The sequence below is a fragment of the Sceloporus undulatus genome, chromosome 1, assembly GCF_019175285.1.
Source record: "Sceloporus undulatus isolate JIND9_A2432 ecotype Alabama chromosome 1, SceUnd_v1.1, whole genome shotgun sequence".
Classification (NCBI taxonomy): domain Eukaryota; kingdom Metazoa; phylum Chordata; class Lepidosauria; order Squamata; family Phrynosomatidae; genus Sceloporus; species Sceloporus undulatus.
The window spans coordinates 48,437,390-48,458,913 of NC_056522.1; the positions used below are offsets into that span (position 1 = coordinate 48,437,390).

Sequence of the window (21,524 nt, forward strand, 5' to 3'; positions counted from 1 at the left end):
AAATGTTCATCCTGTTTGCAGGTGTCAACACAGAGTGACGTTAGAGGTGTGAGACCCCCTTCTAACATCTCTAACATCATCTCAGATTCAACAATTTTAGAAGACAACTACTCAATACCCAGTGGGTGTCATTTCCTTACTCTTCCCCTTATCAATGGAAAATACCCCCTCCATTTTCTATAGGACTTTCCCCAAAGTTAAGTACACATAGGAGCGACACACCACCTAACACAGCATCACAGACTACTTCCCTTTCAATCTAATTTAGTGGGTGTTTAATGGATGGTAAGGCATTAACATGTTCATTTTTCAGTGCATGACTCTGGCTATTAAGAATTTCCTTTGGGGTATCCGTTCCTGAAAGCAAGGCCATCAGCTATGCCTAAACCTTGAGAAACTACCACCATTTCAATGTCTTCTCACAACTGTATCACCCCATACATAAATGTCTAAACCAGATGATGTCTTTTTAGGTGGAGGAAAACCCTCCATACCCAATCCCAACCTCTCCTTCTGTATCAAAGCTTTGTCATTAGGAATGTGTGCCACATTTGTACAGATGCTTATGCAACATTGCTCATAAATCAAGGGCCTTTGCATTTCAGGGATCCTTCTCAAGATAAAATACTAATATATGGTCACTGTATTTTGTATTGTATTTGTATTGTAATCAAGTGTAGTGAAGCTAAAGGCATGGAAACAAAATAAAATGACTATAAAGGAAAGCTTGAGTTTGTGTATTATCTTTACATGAATTCACCAAATCAATTAGCTCTTTACAGGGTCAGAACACAAATGGATAAAAGGCTTAGCCAGCATGCAAAGTGCAAGTAATAGCTGACCATCTAGCTACCAACAAGGTAGCAACATTTTAATTGAGAAACTGTAACAGACAACCTTCTATGAAATGAAAAATTCTTATTTGGGTTGCAAAAACAAAACAAGTTTCGACTGAACAAGAACTACTGTAATCCAGGTTACTTGGTTACACATCCATTAATCCAGCTGGGAAGGTGTCAGCTGTGTTCAATACTTTGCAAATGTTCCTTTAGGGCTTGGATTTACAGCACTGATATGATGGTAAATTGTTTTTACATTAATTACTATCAATCCATGTATTATGCAAGTATGTAGTTAGTGGGCAGAGGATGTAAACAATGCAGTTATTTCATGTTCATGGTATTTCTTGGTGGTTGTGTTTGGCCCTAGTGATACATTCATTTTCCTTATAATGTGCATCAGCATACTTCTGGAAACATTGTGCAGCTAATGATAAAAGGTTTCTACCCACATTTTAAAGAGTACGGAGGAAATGTAAGCTAGACTACAGCACCTAAGCTTTTCATTGCAATTTGGCAGACAATCTATAGTGTCTTCATTGGTTCAACTGTTCCCACAAGCTTCCTGAAACAGAATTTAAGAATTCTTGGGCATTATTTCAGCACTGTTAAGAACCAAATATAAATCTCTCCATTTTATATTACAAATATTTTTGTGTTATATTGGGTGATGGGTGGTGGTGGAGAGAATGAGATCCAGACAGAAAAGTTACACTTTGTGTTATTCATCTGCTTACAAATATTCTATTTTCACACACTGAGACCAAAGGCAGCAAACAAGCAGGTAGCAATCACATAACCTGATTTACTTCTAAGTGGATAGGCATACAATTGCACCATAAAAGCTGATAACATTACAGTAATGTAACATGCCTGAGTCAAATACAAACTGCTTCCTACTCAGAGTGAGACAAGTAATGTTTGCTCTGACACAAACTAGGAGTGAGGAAATGTTATCACATGGGGAAAACTGAAAATTTAAAACGGTAAGAACCTGTGATTATCCAGCATGTTAGGCGCTATTGCGCGATCCATTTTCACACAACACTGTGCACAAACCACTAAGAATCTGACCAGAAAGAGACGTGAACCAGCAATTAGTCATTTTCAGGAAAATATTGTCAATTCATTTCCATTTCTTTCACAATATCACTTTTTTGTGCAATTGCTCTAGTGTGAAAGCTATTTGTGGTTTATTCATGGGATTCTCAGTTTTTGTACTTGTTGCTAGATTTCCCATTGTTCTTTGGGGCGAGTTTACTTCCAGTGCTGCTTTGTCCTGCCCAGTTGCTGAGAGGATAGCAGCCTTTTCTGCTTTTTTAAAAAAAATTCCTATCTTTTGGGTAATGTTTTGTTCTTTTTACTTAGGTTGGATGCCATTTCTGGGAAAGTTAGGAACTGTACAGTATATTTTCATAAAGAAAATTGTGTAAATAAAATTTGAGTGATTTTGTTTGCTGCCATGTGTGCTCTGGTGACTTCTGGTGATACAGGTACTTCGTCTGTGCACACGTGCAAAAATGTGATTCCCAAACCATCAACGGGATTTACACGTATCTCTGTGAAAACTAAATGTGCATTCTACCCTCTTTCTCACTTTAGTAATGAGCAGCTAACGCGTTATTGTGTTCTGTGTGTGAAAATGATTCACACATTTGCACGCTTTTGCAGGATACAGACATTTTAATCCAAGGGTAGGCAACCTTTTTGAGCCGGGAGCCAGGTTGCTGTCCCTCAGACAACTGGGGGGCTGAAGCCAATAAATAAATAAATAAATAAATTTTTAAAAAATTAAATACATAAATAAACCGGGACAAATGTAGGACAACATTTTCAAATGGAGGTGACTTTTTATAAAAATAGAGGACACGCAAAAAAATGTGCTGATTTTTTTAACAAATGTTAATATAAATGCATGTTTCTGAGGCTTCTATAGACAATTGCCCCCTTGTCCCCCTGTCCCCCTTGCCCCCGCTTCCGCCCCTTGCCCCCACTTGCTCCCCCCTGCCCCCAAGGTTTCCCACGCGAGAGGTCCTGCTGCTGATTGCCACCGGCGCGGGGCCCTTGGCCTCTCGTGCAAGAGGCCAAAGGCCCTGCAAGAGAGCTTCTGCCGCCAATTGCCGGCAGCAATCGGTGGCAGGACCAGGCTGGGGCCGGTCCCAAGGCCTCGCCGGGCCGCATCCGGCCCGTGGGCCGGGGGTTGCTGACCCCTGTTTTAATCATTATCGGGATAGAGGTACATATGGTCCCCATGTGATAAACTCCTCAGTTGTTTTTCAGTTGTCTAGGGTTCCCAGAACACCCTCCTAGTGTCATTTTTTTAAAAGGCTAAATATGTTCCCCTACACTCTGAGGACATGGGGGCAATTTCACCATGAGGGGATAGGTCATTTTAGGTCCAGGAAAGGCCTTTTTCTAACTGAAAAGCAAAAAGACCTCCAGCCTAGGAGATAAACACTGGGTATAATTTGTTTTAGGGGGCGGAAAATGAAAAACCATAAAGTTAAAAATAAGTGATGGGGGCACAGTGGGGGATGCAGTCTCCCAAATCTTGACAATTGCTCATGCCTTAAATGAAAATCAACTGTAAGGCGATATTCACTGGCCTGCACTGGTACATCATCCAAACAAAACAAAACTTCCCTATCCTACCAGATTGTGTATGTGCCTCCAAGTCATTTGTCTGCTACTCCATGAATTTCACACGGTTTTCTTTACAGCAGCATAAGTTCTCCCCAATTCATATGGCAGTGATCATTTATTTCTATTTTTAGGGTGCACATTTTAGTGTGACATCTTTCATCTGCCCAACAACTCTTGTGATAGCAGACAGAAAGACAGGGTCAAAAAAGGGAGAGAGAGAAATGCCTTGCTCAAGACTACACAACTCAGTATTATCCCTTTACCCTGCACTGGCACTGCTATATTATTTGGCAAGAAAGTGGCCACATCTAACTTAATTTGGATGGCACAACCAGTGCCTGATAGTAGTTCTGTAGATGCTATGCAAAGTCAGAAGAATTATAGTGAAGTAATGTGGTCAAGCCTGCTCTCCTGCAATGTTTACATGGGATAGTTCGAGAATATACATTACATATTAACAAATACACATGCCACTGTTGTTACATTAATTAAATAGAAAACCTTGAATAGAACACATATACACTGCAATGACCAGTGATCCACAGTGTAAGGAGTGCAGTGGGGAGGCTCATCCTGAACTGAGAGGACCTGGTCATAAGCCACCAGTGCAACCCTATCTTTAATTGTCTCAATGAACTCAGCATGGCTTTAACCTACACAGTAAGGTATAAGATTACAGTATTAACATTTGGCTAAACCACACATTTTAGTTGAAGAAAAGCAAGACACACTACTACAACACAAAAATAGTGACAAAAATTTAATCTTTTTGGACATGCATAAAGATAGTAAAGCAAAACATAACAAAAGGCAGTAATATCATGTGAATACTAGATATGCATACAGGTGAGTCTTGATTTGCAGTGTTCCAGTTTATAACATTCATATTTTTCTGGAAATAAAACACATGAAAAATCTCACCCACAATGCACAGCTCTCCCATAAGCTGAACAAGGCAGGAAAAAGAAGAAAGAGAATAAAGTAAGAAAACAAGGGTGTCTGGAGTCTTGGCATGGGGTTTTTAGTAGAAAGAAAAGGTAACTGGACTGGTTTTCATTTGCCTAGGCTGGGGGAATGGGGAGGGGAAGAAAGCAAATGCAGACAAAGGTGGACAGGGAGCAGACGCCTCTTCTCATTTTATGCTCTCTGAACCTGCTGCAAAAGACACAGCAGATGTGTTCCCCCCCCCCCTTCTCTCTCTCTCCTCTTCAGGGAAGATTTCCAGAGAAGGCAGAAAAGAAGACCACAGGTCTTAACATTTGTTTTGTATGTCTAAAGTTGTTACTTAATGGCAAGCCAGTTCACTCCAGCTGAACCCCCTGGGGATAAACAGTTGCTGCCCCTTCTGGAAAGCACCTAACTTGGAAAAGGTAAGCTCTAACGTTTCATGCTTTTAACCCTCTTTAAAAGTGGTGGTGGATGAGTATGATTGCTAACTTTGTGACTACTTTGGCTCCACTGGAATGTGTCCTCCTGGTCGTCAATGATTCCATATGGAATTGGCTGCCCCTATTTTCATCATTCTTAATATACATTGTGAGGAAATCAATATCCACCTATATCCATGTTTGGGTAACTGCTTTTTCTATCAGTTTCATTCAGATATAAGCCAGGATCCTGCAGCAAGCTACTGCAAACTGCCCAACTGCTGCTACTTGCAGAGTAAGTGTTGAAACTCATGATGGAAGTTTGTTTATAGTGTCACCTGAACATGGCAGCAGCCACTTACTTTGACTTGTAACCCTCTCTGAAGTAAACCACATCTTTCCCTAGCTTGCTGAGAGAGATATAAACCATGAACTTTTGCTCTCCTTTGTTGGGAGAGAAGCAAGCCAATATGTCATCTGCTATTATATTCTGATGGTATGATAAAGAAACCATAAAACAAAGCACTAAAGTTTGTTTAGCCACTCTTGGCTGTAAGTGGGAGTGACTGGGCAACAAGTACTCACACTGCTCATACCCAGTCAGGCAGGGATCCTACAGTTCCCTAGTTTATCATTACATTTTAATGCAACTTTGTTTAGCTACTGCATCCAAACATACCAAGAGATTTCTATCCTTTAATGTTAACAAGCTTTACCCTGGAAGCCTCATTACTCAGAGATACAGAGAAGGATGAAAGAAAGAAACAAGCTGGCAAACATATTAGGAGTGCATAAACATTTTTATGCTCAAGACTGACAAGTCTACAGAGTACATCAATATCTTATACACATAAAAATGTATTTAAAACATCTGCTTTATTATATAAGGATTATTGCTCTCTATCCTAAATACATAATCAAGTTGGCATTAAAAGTGATTCAAAAGGATACCCTGTGATAGCTCAATTTTCTTAAAAGCATCATTAAAGTCAGACAATAGCAGTCTTGTCACAAGATAAAAATTTAAACATCAAGGTATCAGATATTTGACAATGCAAAATTCAGTGCATCAAGGTACATCTGCACCCTCAAATATATGTCAGTAGTTTTTCAGTGGCTTATAACTAAAGGCAAACTTATAGTCACAATTTACAGCTGTTACCCTTAGTTTAAAATATCCATTAGGTAGAAGGGAATACTGTAGCTTTTTCATGTTTAATGTACAGAAGGAAAAAAAATGTTTCTTCAATTCTGCAAATACACAACTTTATAACAAATTAAGATCTAATCTAAAACAGAGACTACTGCAATTTTAATTTATTCTGCTGCTAAGTGTACTTTGACAAAACACCTCATTTTCAATTCAATTTGCCACTTCTGTGGCTTTTAAATTATCTGAATACATGTAAGAATGAAAATATATCAAACTTATGGTATCTTTCATATCAACTGAAACTTTAAATGCTGTTCTTTAAAACACACATACATACACACACACCATTAAGTCATGCATCTCGCAACACCGTAGTAATTATAGAAAAATAGCAAGGCTGCAAATAACCTCTTCTAAAGATGTGCCTACAGTAATAAAGAATTTTTGTTGCACATTGTATATAACATCAAAGACTAAATGGTAAATGGGATGCAAGCACCAAAATATAGGGCTATTTTAATTTTGACCCCACACTGGCAAGTGGTCAATTGCCATATGGCCTAATCTCCACCTTACTCTGTGGCTGGCTTGACACATGGCTCAGGCTAGAGGCCCAGCTCAGCCTTAAACCTGTGAGGTGGAAGTAAAACTTACAGCTGCAGCATAACTGCAACCATACATAGGTTTCTGGCAACATTTCCTCACATAAGGCAGCCATGATTGGCAATGGCTTCTGTTTCCACAAGCCAAACAGTAGAGACAATCCTGCTTCCATTCCCATGCCAGGAGTATACATGTATTCTGAAGGAGGAGAAGGAGGGGATACACATGCATAAGTAATCTTAGCAGGTGAACTCCCCCCTGACCATAGGCTGACCTTGCAAAGAGACAGCTTGCAGAAAGCTATTGGAAGAGAATGCTAGAGGGCCATGGGCCTACAGCCTCAACTAGCAAAAGCCATTTCTTTCAAACACTAGGGAAAATCTCCACAGAGAAATAAAAGTGCATAGTATTTGTTCCAACAATATTTCTTGAAAGTGCTTCTGGCATGCTGCTTTTAAAAAAAACACCTCCACACACATATGTAGATATATACATGCATACCATTTTAAAAGTGCTTCTAATACAACCCTGAAAATATTTGTGCTCTATTATTAGCTTCCTGCACTCCAGCCTCACTCTTTATTCAGTCTGCTTTTCTATATAGCATTGAAAGAGTGCATTTTTCTCTTCAGACCCTTTTTCAGCTAGTTATTTGTGCTTTGGGAGAGCTTTGGATCTGAATAATAAGCTTGCAGTTCCTCAACTCTTCTCCCCTAAATACTGTCACTTTCCTCCTTTCTTATTGCTATTTTTCCCTACAGAAGGCAAAGACAATTGCATGAGTTGACAAATCTGACTGCTTTGTTTAACAACCTTTGTGATCTCAAGTCATATTACAGCTTCATTAGAACCTGGACTGAAAAGCTCATTTGTAAAGTGGCAAAGCATGTCAAAATGGAGCCAAATAGAAAAAGAGTCAGTGATTCAAATAATGTGATAGTTCTGCCCCAAGATACATTTTAAACATGAGGCACTCATGGAAGGGTTTGCTCTGTAGGAGAAGCTATTACAATTTCTTTCCTCAGAGTCATTAACACACTTCCAATCTGGCTAGCATTGTGTACATGATAGTGAAGTGCAGTTTCAGGACTCTGAATAAGACAGAGTGTCATGCAGGTAGATGGCAGGATTCCTTTGTGCACTTTATTTTGGACACTCTTCATCTCAGGCCAGAGTGTTTTCTTTCAATAGATGTCATCCACAAGTTTCATCCCATTAATCCCACGATAGGTTACTCTGCTTGGCCGCACAAGGACTCCGTGACTTGGCTTGCAAGTGAAATACCGTTTGTCACCCACAGAACCATCATTCTTGCCTTTGGCGCTCCTCAGTTCCAGGCCAAGCCATATCCCTGGGGCAAAGTCAGTGGGCCCAATGTAGCGAATTGTGCCCATTTCACTGGAGCTAGTCAAAAGGACCTGAGAACCCTCACGGAGCTTCACAGGGCCCTCGGTGATCATTGTAGTAGTGTTGCTCCAACTGCGCCGCAGCACAGAATTTTTTTGATCTGGGTAGGGAGAAGAAGGCAATACCCAATTTTTCATCTCAAAAAGCAAAACACAACTAAAATCAAGACTACTTATGCACACAGAGAACAGAGAAGACGATCCAGCAAATTATGACTCCACAACTTTTCTAGAAACAAAGGTCAAAACATTTCCAGTTTGCTGCAAATCCTTAATAGCTCACTTATTCTCAGCCCAAGAAAAAAATCCAATACGTTCATTACTTTTTCACTAAATATAACAAAGTCATAGAGGTTAGTGTCAGTAAGATGGTGAAGCTTTCCTTTCAAAGGAAACAGTAGCCCATAATTATCAGTTCTTTTTCTAGTGTTTTTATTTAAAGTCTTACCTAATTTGCCCTAAATAAGGGGCAGAAAGGTATCTGGAGACATAGAAGTGGGAAGAAAAAGAGAGAGGTGGCACTGCTTTAAGCTGGGATTCTGTTCCACATCTGCTTGTTTACCATTCTGATTTTTTTTTATTTATATTAAAACGTACAGCCACCCATTACTATAAACTATTGTCCGCTGTAGCAGTGAACGTACAAGAAAAGAGAAACAATAACTGGCCTCATTTTTCCTATAGTCATTCAGGATCAATTGGGACCAATGCATCTATATTAAAGGGATATAATCATAATGATGTCACTTACTTGACAAAGGAATTTCTCCTGTTTATCTCTTTTTGAGAAGATGCAGATGTTGTACTGAAGCTTCGTCGGAAACCTGAAAATGGAAAGACAATTTTTACAATCATTCTAATACATGATCACAGAATCATAGAATCATAGAGTGGAAGAGACCACAAAGTCTATCCAGTCCAACCCCCTGCCATGCAGGAACTCATCCAGCCCCTGTTTAAAGCCCTCCAAAGGAGGAGACTCCATCACACTCTGAGGGAGTGTGTTCCACTGTCAAACAGCTCTTACATGATAAATAAATAATGAATAGCCTCCCCAATTTTGATTGCCTCAAGATATGTTAGACTAAAATTTCCATTATTCCTAGCCAACTTGGGAAATGTTGCTGTACTCCACATTTTGAAAAGCACAGGATCAGTCACTTCCTTATTATTATTATTTGACAGTTTACTAGGTGCTACCAACTGGAAATTTGGGCCATTAATAACTTGGATCCTATCTAAGAATCTAGGCACCAGTAAGGTATCATCTCGGAGGTATCATCATTGAGGTATAATGTGCATGTTCCAAATAGTGTCACTTTTTTGTCAGCCCGCTTGGATTTGCTCAAAGAGGACATACCACCACTGGGAACCACAGATGCTTTCTTTTCACCTAGGCAGTGAATCCCAATTTGTAGGTCTCAACATTTCATAAACTTTTCTCACTTTTTGACTCTGATTCTGCTTTCACCTGTGATTAACACATCTATAATTCAAGTTTTCTTTTCCTCAGTCACAGTTATGTCCTGCATGTACATTCTAAGTGTTTGCCAATTTGAAACATAATGTCTCTTAGGATTTTTCAGTCTCCATTTTCAACAGGCATAGGTTCCCATCAGTTTCCAGGCATAGGTTCCCATCAGTTTTTTGCAGATGGCAGATCATGTTTCTTGCAATTCCAATGCATTACTGTAGCCATTTTATCATGGTGTTTCTTGTATTTGGTCTGTGTGGTCCTGTTGCATGAACTGATGAGATCCTCCTTGTCTTTACAAAGATGGTATTTACTATCCATAGCTATTTTTTTCAATATTTGCCTTGATGCTATTTGTTTGAAGGGTTTGCTACAAGAGGTCCTGGGTTCATATCCCAAGCATGCTCCCCAACGCCCACTGGCACTACTTTTCCACTGTGGTAGGATTCAGTGCTTCTGTGAGGGAAGAGGCTAAACTGACACCAGATTCTTTACTGGTATGGTCTCCCATGTCAGAAAAGCTTTTGCTGAGAGGCCAGTACAGAAAACAAATTAACAATACAAAAATAATCACACACTGAATCAGTCATCTCTTGGGTCAAAAGAACATGTGTCAGATGTTGGAGTCCTGGACAGGAGACAAAAATGTGCTATGAGACTCAGTAACATTTGTTAGGTATGCAGAGAAAGGTACTGTGAAGATACTGAAAGGCCAACCGCAGTGGAATAAATTGCCAGCTATAGAAAACCAATTGAAAATGGAATGCTATAATAAAGGAAATCCATCAGCCTGGGGTCACCAAAGGCAGAGAAGGAACATCATATCATCATCTTTATTTATACTACTCTTTCCCCAAAGAACTGGGATTTTTTTTAAGTGAGACATTAAATACAATATAGTTAAACACATACAGAAGCTCACCATTAAAACAGAAATGAACTACTACCAACACTTAAAAACAAATTAAAGCAGTTAAAATTATTTTTAAAGGGTTTTTAAAAATATGAAGTCAAAGGCTTTCATGGCTGGCATCCAAAGTTTTTTGTGGGTTTTTGGGGCTATTTGGCCATGTTCTAGAAGAGTTTGTGACGTTTTGCCAGCATTTGTGGCTGGCATCTTCAGAGAATGTTGTCATGGAAGTGAGTTAGATATATATATAATACTGTGTGATCCTTGGTTGAAAGGAAGTGATTTACATGTTGATCTGTGTATTGGCCTGTTGCTGAATGGCAAGGACTCAGGTTGTATAATTAGTGATCCATTGTCTACTGAGAAAGCCCTGACCCTGGGCAGTTTTCATTTGCACTTGCTGGGTCTTGATTTTGGTGTTTTTCAGGACAGGTAGCCAAACTTTGTTTACTTTAAGGGTTTCTTCTTTCCTGTTGAAATTGTCCAGGTGCTTATCAATTTCAATGGCTTTACCCTCATTTATTTCGAACTTTCCTGATTTTAAAGCTGCCTTCTCCACCTAGGTCAGAGCTAGGCAACTATATTATATAGCCCCTATGCAGCCCAGTAGGAAGCAGGGCTAAATTGTTTTCAGGAACTAGAAGCAACGCGATATCTCTTTCAGTTTTGATTGCTTTTCAGGCAGGTATGGGATGAAGTGAGTACTGTGTGGTGAAGCTTATTTTCTGCTGCTCCAGAGAACAGAACCCGGAACAATGGATGCAAGCTACAGGAAAAGAGATGCTACCTCAACATTAGGAGGAACTTCCTAACAGTAAGGGCTGTTCGACAGTGGAACACACTCCCTCGGAGGGTGATAGAGTCTCCTTCCTTGGAGGTCTTTAAACAGAGGCTGGATGGCCATCTGTCAGGGATGCTTTGATTTGGATTTCCTGCATGGCAGGGGGTTGGACTGGATGGTCCTAGTGGTCTCTTACAACTCTATGATTCTATGATTCTATGAAATTTTTAAAAGGCATCTAGGGACTTTGGGGGTAAGTTAACAGAGTCACATAATGGCCTTTGGGGCCACATGAATCCATAGGTCACATTTTCCATTCATGTGACTTAGATAGCACTCCATCTTTAAGTCTATGCTATGGCTTGTCCAATTAAAAACAATGGACACTGCATAGTACAAGGGTTTGCTGGACTATATTTTGAATGAACAACTCAAAATCAGGAATATTAGACAAAACAATTGTTAAGTTTGCCTTAGAGGCAGAACTTTGGAACCCAGGCTCTAGAAGCAACAATAAACTGACATAGCAGACTTGCACAACAAGTGTGCAAAGTTTTAGCCAAATTTGGCAGAGATATGTAAACTATACAGCTTGGGACTCTAAGGTGGGAAAGAGCCATTTTTATTCAAAGCACATTTTTTAAAAATTTTAACCCAATATATTTCTCTCTCTCTGTCTCTCTTTTTCCTGTCTCCTGCCTTCAGTCCTCCTCTTGCAATTTCAGTCTCTACCACCCCCAACCAACATCCCACAAGCAAAAAGGTACAGTGATTCCAGTTTGCATGGGTAATAATGAACAAGCAACATAGGTGCATATTTAACTCTTACCAGGCAAAGAGTGGCTCATTTTACTTGATGAAACATCTGTGAGTGAGTCTAGTGATCCTGTTAGCCTACAAATGAAATCATGAGTTAATACTTCTCTCTCTAAAAGAATTAAAAAGAGAGATCAGCTCAGTTCTTCAGCTATAAAAAAGCTGGCAGAGAGCCACAACAGTGCATACCAAAAACCTTCAATAGAAATTAAGAGAAGGGTGACATTCTTTCACGGCCTGTGAAGTTAACATTGATCCAAATTTGTCAAGATTAAATGCAGGAAGGGAGAAGGAACTGCTGAGGCATCTCTATGTAAAAATTAGTTCTGCAGAAATATGGCAGAAATATTACATTTCCATCCAGAATATCAACAATGATAAACTGGCTGTGTTGAATTTAAAACCTAGGCTAATCTCTTCAACGCCACCCCTGCACTCACAAAATACACACAGTGTTGCACAATGGGCACAGAATTTATGTGTCCTGAAGCATCCCGGTGAGAAACGATTGAAAGCATAAAAAGCTCTGCAGGGGTGTATCCACACCACAAAGTAGGCACCAAATTAATTAGCCCATAGGACTCCCACAGTGGTTCTCTCTCTTTGCTTTTCACCTCTTTTTTTTCTACAGACCAAAAAAGGTGAGAAGGACTGCTGTGCAAAATGGCCTGAATTTTCCCAACAGTGCTGCTAACTGCCATTGATGGGTGGAAGGTAAACATGAAAATTCCCCAACTTTCTCTGCATATTGAGCTACAATTTAAGGTGAGCATTCCTCTCTCTGTTCCATCTCCTCTTCAGTAAATTTAAAATGTGTGGCATGATCATCTTCATTTTCTTTCCACATCAGCTTTCAGCCTGTGGACTTTCCTTTGCTGGCCATTTCAACCCCAATTGCTTTATTCCCCTTCTAACTTCTTCTGGCCATGTATTTCTATTTGCTATTAGTACCCTTTGTTCTCATGCTATCTATTCCATTTTTTACTTCTGTTCACATCGTTCCTTTAAATTATAGCCTCTTGAGTGTCTCTCTTTTACATTTGCACCCATGAAGCAACACACATTGGATACAGGTAAGCAACCTGTCTATCTTTGCAGAGGTCTATGTACCTCACACATATGGGTCTGTGTAATGTAAAGCTGCCCTCGGAACCTTTCTGGGAAACAGATTTTTGGCAGTAGTTACTTGCCATGGGGGCAGTCTCTACATAGCTCCAAGTTGTTATCAAGTATCAAAACTTGCCTTTTCATTTTGCCTCTAGTGGACAAGGGTACTGTCACTAGGCAGTTCTCAAGAACACCAACAAAATTAATACAATATAAATGACAGCTTTTCATATCTACCTCTCCCCACTAGCCAGCATAGTCACTGCTATGCTAGCTGAGAGCATTCTGGGACCTATAGTGCAAAAAAGGTAGCTATTCCATCCTCTGTTACCACTCCAAACTCCACCACCCAAAACTGTGCAGTGTCCTACATCCTCTTTGTCTCTTATGACAAGCTAAGTGAAGTTACTGGACACAATCTCTTTGCTTAGTGCAGCTGTTTTATAACTAATTAGACCATTGGCCAATCTAGCTGGTGTTGACTAGAAAGACTGGCTGAAGCTCTCTAGGATTTTGGACGGGGTGTTTCCTGGCATTACCTAAAGAGGCTGGGAATTGAAGATAAGCGATCATACACACAAAGCATATGCTTTACCATTGAGTTACAGCTCTTTCTTTATACTGCTGGGAATGAAATAAAGAATTTAAGCATCTTTCTCACAATACCTAGGCCTCTCCCAATGATAACAAACTTCAAAGAAATTCATTGATACTAAAGAGGTTTTTTTAAAAAAGCAAAAAGATAACACCCACAAATCATCACTCTTCTATGCAGCAATAAAGCCAAAGCTACATCTTAACTTTATTGATTGCTCCTCATTAGCTCCAAGACAGATTACTTCCTTTTGCCAAAGAAGCCTCCGAAAAGGGATGATCTAAGTCTTGGCAATTGTGCGGCACTCCTTTAGGCTACACTTCAGTCCAAAGCAGAATTGAAACCAAAATATTTATTAGGTCCAAAACACAGTGCAGAAAAAAACAGTTTGAGACCGCTTTAACTGCCCTGACTCAATACTAGGCAATTCTGGGAACTGCAGTTTTGTGAGACATTTTAGTCTTCTCTGTCAGAGAGAGCTCTGGTGCCAGTACAAACTACATTTCCCAGGATTCCCTAGTAACTGAGCCAGGGCAGTTAAAGCAGTCTCAGAATGGATTATTTCTGCAGTGTGTTTTCAATTTATTTATTTTATCTACGTGCACATTTCAGCATGAATGATTACAGGTTTTCAAGATGAAAGCAAGACAATAAAAAACAAAAAAAAAACCTATCAATAAGTATGATAAAAACACTCGTAGCAATTTAAATTTGCAATTAGCACAGCAAATAAAAGGAAATGAATGAGTGTGAAAGGGGGAAAATGGCTCCTATATAAATCAGCTAAACTATCAAGATGAAGAAGCCTGCAGTCAGGGAATCTATACATACCTCTGTACTCTGGATGGTGGTGCAAAAACACCATATCTTGGGGGGGCAGCTGAAATACTGCACCCCTGCAACTGAACCATCATTCTTGCCATGAGGTTTGTCCAATTCTATTCCGCACCAAAAGCCTACAATAGTCAGGGTACATATTTGAAGAATCACAAGTAAGCAAAAACACACACACACACATAAAACAAAACAAAACAAAACAAAAATGATGAAGAAAGAAAGAAAGAAAGAAAGAAAGAAAGAAGGAGGAACTGTTTCAAATAATGTGTCAATATCAGATACAGAGAAGGGTGCAATGACTAGTAACTGGACTGCAACTAGATAGCAAATAAGGAGGAAGAATGAATAGATTGCTTAAAATAAGTGAATGCTTTTTTAAAAAAAACAGCTTGAATGAATGAAATATTGAGGTATGCTCTTTCTAAAGTAATTCACTTCCTGTGTACAAGAATGCTGATTTCAATCAGACAAAGAAAGCAGAGGTGGAGCTTCTGAAATGTTCTAATTTCAAGCAGGATCAATATAGCATTAAAAGATTGCCCCCAAATTATAAGGATAATCAAGGCTGGTTTATTTCAAAAGCATGAAAGTAATTTCTCAGAATGGATTTACTTTCATTTACTTGAAATACTAGTCTAAGTACAAGAGCCACACTGGATCAGACCAAAGACCTATCTAATCTTAACACAAGTCAGTAACTACAGGGGTCATTTCATAGCTTATGGAAAGTCCACACATCAGACATAAGTGTAATAAAACCCTCCCACTTGTGCTCCCCAGCAAATTATGTACAGTGGCATACTCTCTTTTGGAGAAAATATGTATGCAGTGACAGGTGCCATCCTCCATGAATTTATCCAGACCTCTCTTAAAACTATCAAGTAGGCAGCCATCACTATATCTTGTGGCAGTTCAACTATCCAATGTGTGAAAGATGTACTTAATTTTATCTATTCTGAACTTGCTGCTACTCAGCATCAGTAGATGATGCTGGATTCAAATAATACAAGGGAAAATGGTTTCACAATGTTTTGTGCACACCTTGCATAACTTTATTCAACTCTATCATGTATCCCTTTATGCATCTGAAGAAGTCTACAAAACCTCATGCTGCCAACTTCTTTATTTCAATTAGTCTCAAAGGTGCTACAAGATCTCTCTGCATAATGTATCCCTTTATTCACAATTTTTCTAAGCGAATACCCCCAAATTCTGCAACCTTTCTTCATATTGGAGTTGCTCCACTCCCTTTATCATTTTGGTTCTCCTTTCAGCATTTTCTATCTCTTATGCTTTTTCAGGTGTGGCAACCAGTATATCAAGTGTGACTGCACCACCAATTGTAGAAGAGCTTTATGGTGTCAGCTCTTTATTTTTAATTCCTTCTCTAATTATGCCCATCACAGAATTTGCCTTTTCAGCAGTTTAACCACCATAACACTAAGATTTATTTCTTGGTCACTTTCTGCCAGCTCAGATCCCATCACTGTATATGTGAGGTTGATGGGGGGGGGGTGTTTTGTTTTGTTTTTGCCCCAATGTACATCACTTTATACTTGCTTACATGGAATCTCCTTGTTTGGAAAAATCCTTCCATGTCTACTTGCAATCTGCTTTTGTTCTAGCCACCCTAAAATTTAGGTGTCATCAGCAAATTTGGCCACCACACTGCTCACCCTTTACTCCAGGACATTTAAAAACAAGGGAAAAGCAGCAACCCCAATTATGAGGGACCACACGGTTCCGGTTCCTGCATTATGAAAACTGGCCATTTATTTTTCCTGCTTTCTGGTTCCTGTTTTCCAGTTTTCAACCCACAGGATGACATCTCCATTTCTCATATGGCTGCTAGCTTTTCTCAGAGTTTTTGGTGAGAGCTTTTGTTAAACAAAGTTGTAGAAGCAGGAGAAGTTTTTCTAAGAAAGCACCAAATAATTAGTCTTCCTCCAAATCATGAAGACAGTCATCAAAAAGTGGCACATTTCAAACAGAATTTTGGTAATTCTGAAGGAGAAAGCGATGTTTCATAATTTCCAAGGACTATTTCTTATATGATCTAATTCCATTAAGATTTAAAATTAAAATTCAAGCCATTTGGAGCTCCAGCAACAGCTTTAAGGGCAGTGCTAATTATAAGTTGAAACTACCAGAATTCAGATCCTACATTCAAAAAGCGTGGCTGGGGAAGAATAATTTTCTTTCTTCCTTTAAAAGCAATAGCGATACATTCATTCTCTACCAGTTTATCAGTAGCAACATTTATGCAGCCACATACATCTTCACTTAATTCAGCTCAAGTGATACATTACAGTGGAAACATTTTAGGCAAAAGAGCAAGTTTTCCCTTAGGTCAGACACATTAACAGTATATACTCTTTTCAGAACACAATTCTTCTCCCTATCTTTTATTTTTACAGCAAAAATACCATACCATTTCATCCACAGAAAGAATCAGCATATGAAATTCACATAACAACCCAGGGCTGGCCTTACCATTTGGCAAAATGAGGTTACCACCTCAGGCAAGAGAGTAACAGCAGCAAACCCCATGACTATTCCACTTGAGCCCACCAGGCATTTTTCTCTCTTGAGGAATAGAATTATGCACCATTTGGAGATTTTAAGCTAATCCTCTAGATTCTGATGCGGTGGATCCCATTAACAGTGGCTTGGAAGGGGCACTATCTTGTTCTTTGCCATTGGCCACAAAATGTCTTGGGCTGGCCCTGTGAGAACTACAGCAAAGGTGTCCAATGTTGAACAGTGATGCTGGTCTCATAACTCACTGCCATTCTGTTTCATGATATTTCACTCCAAATAAGCTATGAAGCTACTTCTTGAACCAAGATCAGAGCAATCATGGGAGGGAAGAGGAAAAATAATAATCAAGCAAAGTGCCAGGATGGATCCAAATGCAAACAACTTACCTGGTGCAAACTTGGTTGTCCCATAGAATCTAACTATTCCAGATCTCTGTCCTACCACAAGCACTCTGTCTCCAATCTGAATTTCTCCCTCATCAAATGTATTTTTTCTTGCAGATGGAAAAGTGTGATTTCCCCCTGTTCAATTAGATTCACAAAAATAAAGAGGAGATATTTGAACCACGTCAAAGGAGAAGAAGGCTATTACTAATTAGCCATATATAAAACCATCACAATGGATGGTGCTTTAATGGAACTAAACAGGGCCTCAGCAAAAAAAAAATAAAAAATAAAAAAAAATCTGGATATCAAACATGCTTACATGATCTTCTGAGTATCACCTTCTTTCTTCTGCCAGCAAAAATGTTCCACTTGATTAGAAATCTTCCAAGAGCTCTGAAACCAGGTTAATGTGCATGTGTTGTTTCTATATTCAACTTTATTCCCTCTCCTATTTAAAATGTTGGATTGGATCAGTTTATACCTATTGACTGATGCGCTTGCTATGGATGCTTAGGACCTTTTAGGATTTTTACCAAGTATTTACTTACACTACAGTTTATTAGTAATAGAAAATTTATTTGTCCTTGCCTGTGTTTATATCGGTGACTTTATTAATGACTTGAACAGAACAAAAAACTCAGTAGCAGCACCTACAATCCTTTACAACTTTCATAAGAAGTTCCACGCAAAATGGATTTAAAAAGAGCAGTTTTCTGGAATCGAGGAGCCACGTTTGTCCCAAACCTGTGCCAAAATGTTTCGAATGTCAGTTTAAGATTAATAATGGAATAATAGTTCAAAAAGGTGCGTTCTAGAGCGAAAAATAAAGAAGTCCAAAATATCTGCTGAAGAGGTATCTGTTGTTGTTATAATAATCATCATCATCCTCCTCACCCTGCATTTGTCCAAATCTGAGACTCACTTTACAGAAGTTAAAGCTTAAAAAAAATTATCATATAAAAGTTTAAGCAGTTAAAAAGAAACCATTAAAAAGAACAAATATAGACAGCATAACCCATGAAAGCCCCTTTCCCTTTGAAATGAGCCCTCGAAGACCACACAAAACAAAAATGTCTCTACATGCCTGCAAAAGCAAAGCAAGGAGGGTGTCATTATAATCTCTCTAGGAAGTCTGGTTTAAATCCAGAACTTCACTATGCTCTTCATTTGGGTATGATTAAATAAATCGCCAAGTTTGATGACTCTGTAATCAAGAATGTTGATGTATACAGAATAACAGACAGAGACAGACATTTAAATTGTAATACAGATTGTCTGTACTGTCTTTTAGAATTGCCGTATGAATTCCTGTTCATCTGATATGCATAGAGCCACTTTGGGCACCATCATGTGGAAAAAGAGCATACCAATGAACGATCCCAAAGCTTGAGTTAGCTGATAATATATGCATAGCCATCTGATCAAAAAGAAACAGCCTACAGCTAAAATCGAGGGTAAATGATTCAGTTTTAACCACATATATAAGAACCTTTGGCTTTGGATATCTGATCCAAAGCATACTTGTGTGGAAATAATCTCCATTCAAAAACAATGGGATACCCAAACATCTGTAAACAGGATTTCCAAGGGGTGTGAATATGTACAGTTTGTAACAATAGTAAGCAAAATTGTTCAACACCACCATATAAACAAGTGAATCAGGTCAGCAATAAAAACCACAAGGACGGCAAAGTTTTAAAGTATTGCAAGAGAAAACATAGAATGAGAGAGTAGGAAGAGACCACAAGGGCCATCCGGTCCAATTCCATACACAATACACAAGAAAACCAATCCTGACAGATGTTCATTCAGCCTCTGTCTAAAAATCTTCAGAGGAGACTCTACCAAATATATAAATTTTCATCACTTCATACATACAGTATATCCCACTTGTTAATGTGCACCTTCAAATCATCTCAGATTTATGGTGACCCTAAAGGCGACGCTATCACAGGTTCTTCTTGGCAAGATTTGTTTAGAGGTAGATTGCCTTGCCTTTCTCAGGGCCAAGGGAGTGTGACTTGCCCAAGGTCACCCAGTGGGTTTCCATGGCCAAGCAGGAATTTGAATCCTAGTCTCCACAGTCATAGTTCAAACTACTACAGCATGCTTGCTCTCATATACAGTATCCCACACAATCTCTTAAATTAAACCATGATTTTATGGACCCAGAATACAAGCATAAACTAACTTCAAAGTGGCATAATTCCACATCTGTTTGGAAGGAATTTGTATTTCATTCTGGGAACCTCTATTTCATTCTGGGAACCTCTATCACCAAAAAAAAGAAAGAAAGAAAGAATAGGTAGTACTTGACTATTTTTGATGAACAGGGCGTCAAACTTATCATTAAAACATAACCATTTTATATGTTAATTGGACAGATGATAAATGATTAAATAAAAAACCCACACACATTTGAAATCATAGAATCATAGTTGGAAGAGACCACAAGGACCACCCAGTCCAACACCCTGCCATGAGAAAATCCAAATCAAAGCATCCCCGAAAGATGGCCATCCAGCCTCTGTTTAAAAACCTCTAAGGAAGGAGATTCCACTACACTTCGAGTGAGTTTGTTCCACTGTCAAACAGCCCTTACTGTCAGGAAGTTCCTCTTAATGTTGAGGTGGGATCTCTTTTCTTGTAGTTTGCATCCATTGCTCTGGATCCTAGTCTCTGGAGCAGCAGAAAACAAGCTACCTCTCTCCTCAATATGACATCCCTTCAAGTATTTAAACAGGGCTATCATATCACCTCTTAACCTTCTCTTCTCCAGGCTAAACATCCCCAGCTCCCTAAGGCGTTTCTCATAGGACATGGTTTCCAGACCCTTCACCATTTTAGTTGCCCTCCTTTGGATACGCTCCAGTTTCTCAATGTCCTTTTTGAATTGTGGTGCCCAGAACTGGACTTTCCCCAGAATTTCCCCGTTTTTCCATTTCTTATACATGTTTCATTTAAAACTTAGCTCAGTTGAAAGTTCCTTAGTCATCCATCCTGGTTTCTTGAGACACCTCCTATTTTTCTTCCTCATTGGAACTGTTTGAAATTGTGCATATCTCCCCCTTGAGAAACTCCCATCCATCTTGAACTTCCTTCTCTTTTAGTATTCCTGGCCATGGGATCATCTCCAGTATTTCTCTAAGTTTACTAAAATCAGCTTTTAAATTTTTTGCAATAAATTAAAAAAAATCAGCTTTCCTAAAGTCTAGAATGCATATCTGACTATGCCAGGCTTCTCCTTTCCATTGTATAACAAACTCCAAGAGAACATGGTTACTTCCACTTAAGGATCCCACCACTTGCACTCCATTAACTAGGTCATCCCTGTTGGTTAGGATCAGATCCAAAATAGCTGATTCCCTTGTTGCCTCTTCCACCTTTTGGACAACGAAATTGTCTCCAAGAACAGTGAGGAATTTGCTAGACCTTTAGGATTTGGCTGAATTTGACTTCCAGCAAATATCAGGATAGTTAAACTCACCCATCACTACTACATCTCTCCTTTCTGAATGTGTGGTCATCTGTTCTAGAAAGGCATCATCCAATTCCTCTATTTGACTTGGGGGTCTGTAGTAGACTCCCACAATAACATCCCTGTTGTTTCCCTCCCCTTTAACTTTTATCCAGATGCTCTCCACCTGGCTTCCAGGATTGATGTCCTGGGTCTCTTCACTGGTGTAAATGTCCCTGACATATAAAGCTATTCCTCCTCCTTTCCTGTTTGAAATGTTTCTCTTGAAAAGGTTATATCCCTCTATTTCTACATTCCAATCATGAGACTCATCCCACCAGATTTCAGTGAGACCCATTATATCATATTTGCTTTGTTGTGCTAGGAGTTCAAGTTCATCTTGCTTATTTCCCATGCTCTGTGCATTAGTGTAGAGACATCATGGGTACCCATTTGCCTGTGCAAATGATTGGGACACCACTGGTTTTATTAAATTTCTCATGCTTATGCAATTCGCAGCAGCCATATATATATATATATATATGAAATTTTGTGATTGGTTTTAAATACATGTTATGCGAATGGCCTTTGGCTTAAGCATTAATAAAC

General features: G+C 39.1%; 1 protein-coding gene across 1 annotated transcript in view; it reads right to left on the reverse strand.

The window, feature by feature from the left end:
• Positions 1-4,227: 4,227 nt before the first annotated feature.
• CLIP4 (CAP-Gly domain containing linker protein family member 4) overlaps positions 4,228-21,524 on the reverse strand; it is a 63,705-nt gene continuing 46,408 nt past the window's right edge. The window contains 6 exon segments of the mRNA XM_042444157.1: positions 4,228-8,110; positions 8,762-8,835; positions 12,006-12,070; positions 14,526-14,569; positions 14,571-14,650; positions 17,459-17,593. Of these exon segments, the coding sequence (XP_042300091.1) occupies positions 7,790-8,110; positions 8,762-8,835; positions 12,006-12,070; positions 14,526-14,569; positions 14,571-14,650; positions 17,459-17,593 (719 nt within the window). The 3' untranslated portion in view covers positions 4,228-7,789.